Genomic DNA, 616 nt, shown 5'->3' with positions numbered 1-616 from the left:
AAATCAGCTACGTGCAGCTCGAGAGGAACTAAGCCGCCAGTGAGGCGGCAGCGAACAGTAACAAAATCTCTTGGAGCCGTACGGGATATAATCTCCACATCTGCATCACGTTGCAGAGCATTAATGCGGCGCAGCTGGTTGAAAGTTGGATTCGTAGGCATAACGAGAGGAGTCTACTCGAGCTGCCGCGCGTGACTCACCGCCCAGTATGCACGTGAAGCATCACCGAGCTGGTCTTCCACCGGCAATGAGCTGAGATGTTCGTCTATTAGCGAAGTTGCTGCTGCAGTCCTTCCCTCGCTGGCTCTACGTATCGACATAGATGCTGACACCTTGCTGACGTAGATGGAAAGTTCTAGTTTGAACGCGACTTGCCTAAATATGAACAACAATAAAAAGATAAACTTCAATTTTCATCTTCAATTAACCATTAGAGCAAATGCAGCGTACCCATTTTTGCGTTTAGCCGTAAGATTCCAAGTAGACGCTAGCTGAACAGCAAGCTCCTCGTCAGATTCAGTCAGCGGCGCGAACTTTGCTTGTGAAGCACTATTAGTAGGCTTCAATAAGATTGGTCCAGTTTCAGACCACTCAATCTCTTTTAACTTATCGACAC

General features: G+C 47.6%; 1 protein-coding gene across 1 annotated transcript; it reads right to left on the bottom strand.

Moving 5' to 3' along the window:
• Nucleotides 1-28: 28 nt before the first annotated feature.
• On the bottom strand, nt 29-320 carry PPTG_12037 (hypothetical protein; the record flags this gene model as incomplete). The annotated part of the gene is made up of 2 exons (XM_008908233.1): nt 29-100; nt 201-320. The coding sequence occupies 2 exons, from the start codon at nt 318-320 to the stop codon at nt 29-31; spliced, it is 192 nt and encodes a 63-aa protein (XP_008906481.1).
• Between the last annotated feature and the right edge of the window lie 296 nt (nt 321-616).

This window comes from Phytophthora parasitica, assembly GCF_000247585.1.
Source record: "Phytophthora parasitica INRA-310 unplaced genomic scaffold supercont2.29, whole genome shotgun sequence".
In the NCBI taxonomy this organism is placed as follows: domain Eukaryota; phylum Oomycota; class Peronosporomycetes; order Peronosporales; family Peronosporaceae; genus Phytophthora; species Phytophthora nicotianae.
This window is presented reverse-complemented; position numbering and strand designations above follow the sequence as displayed.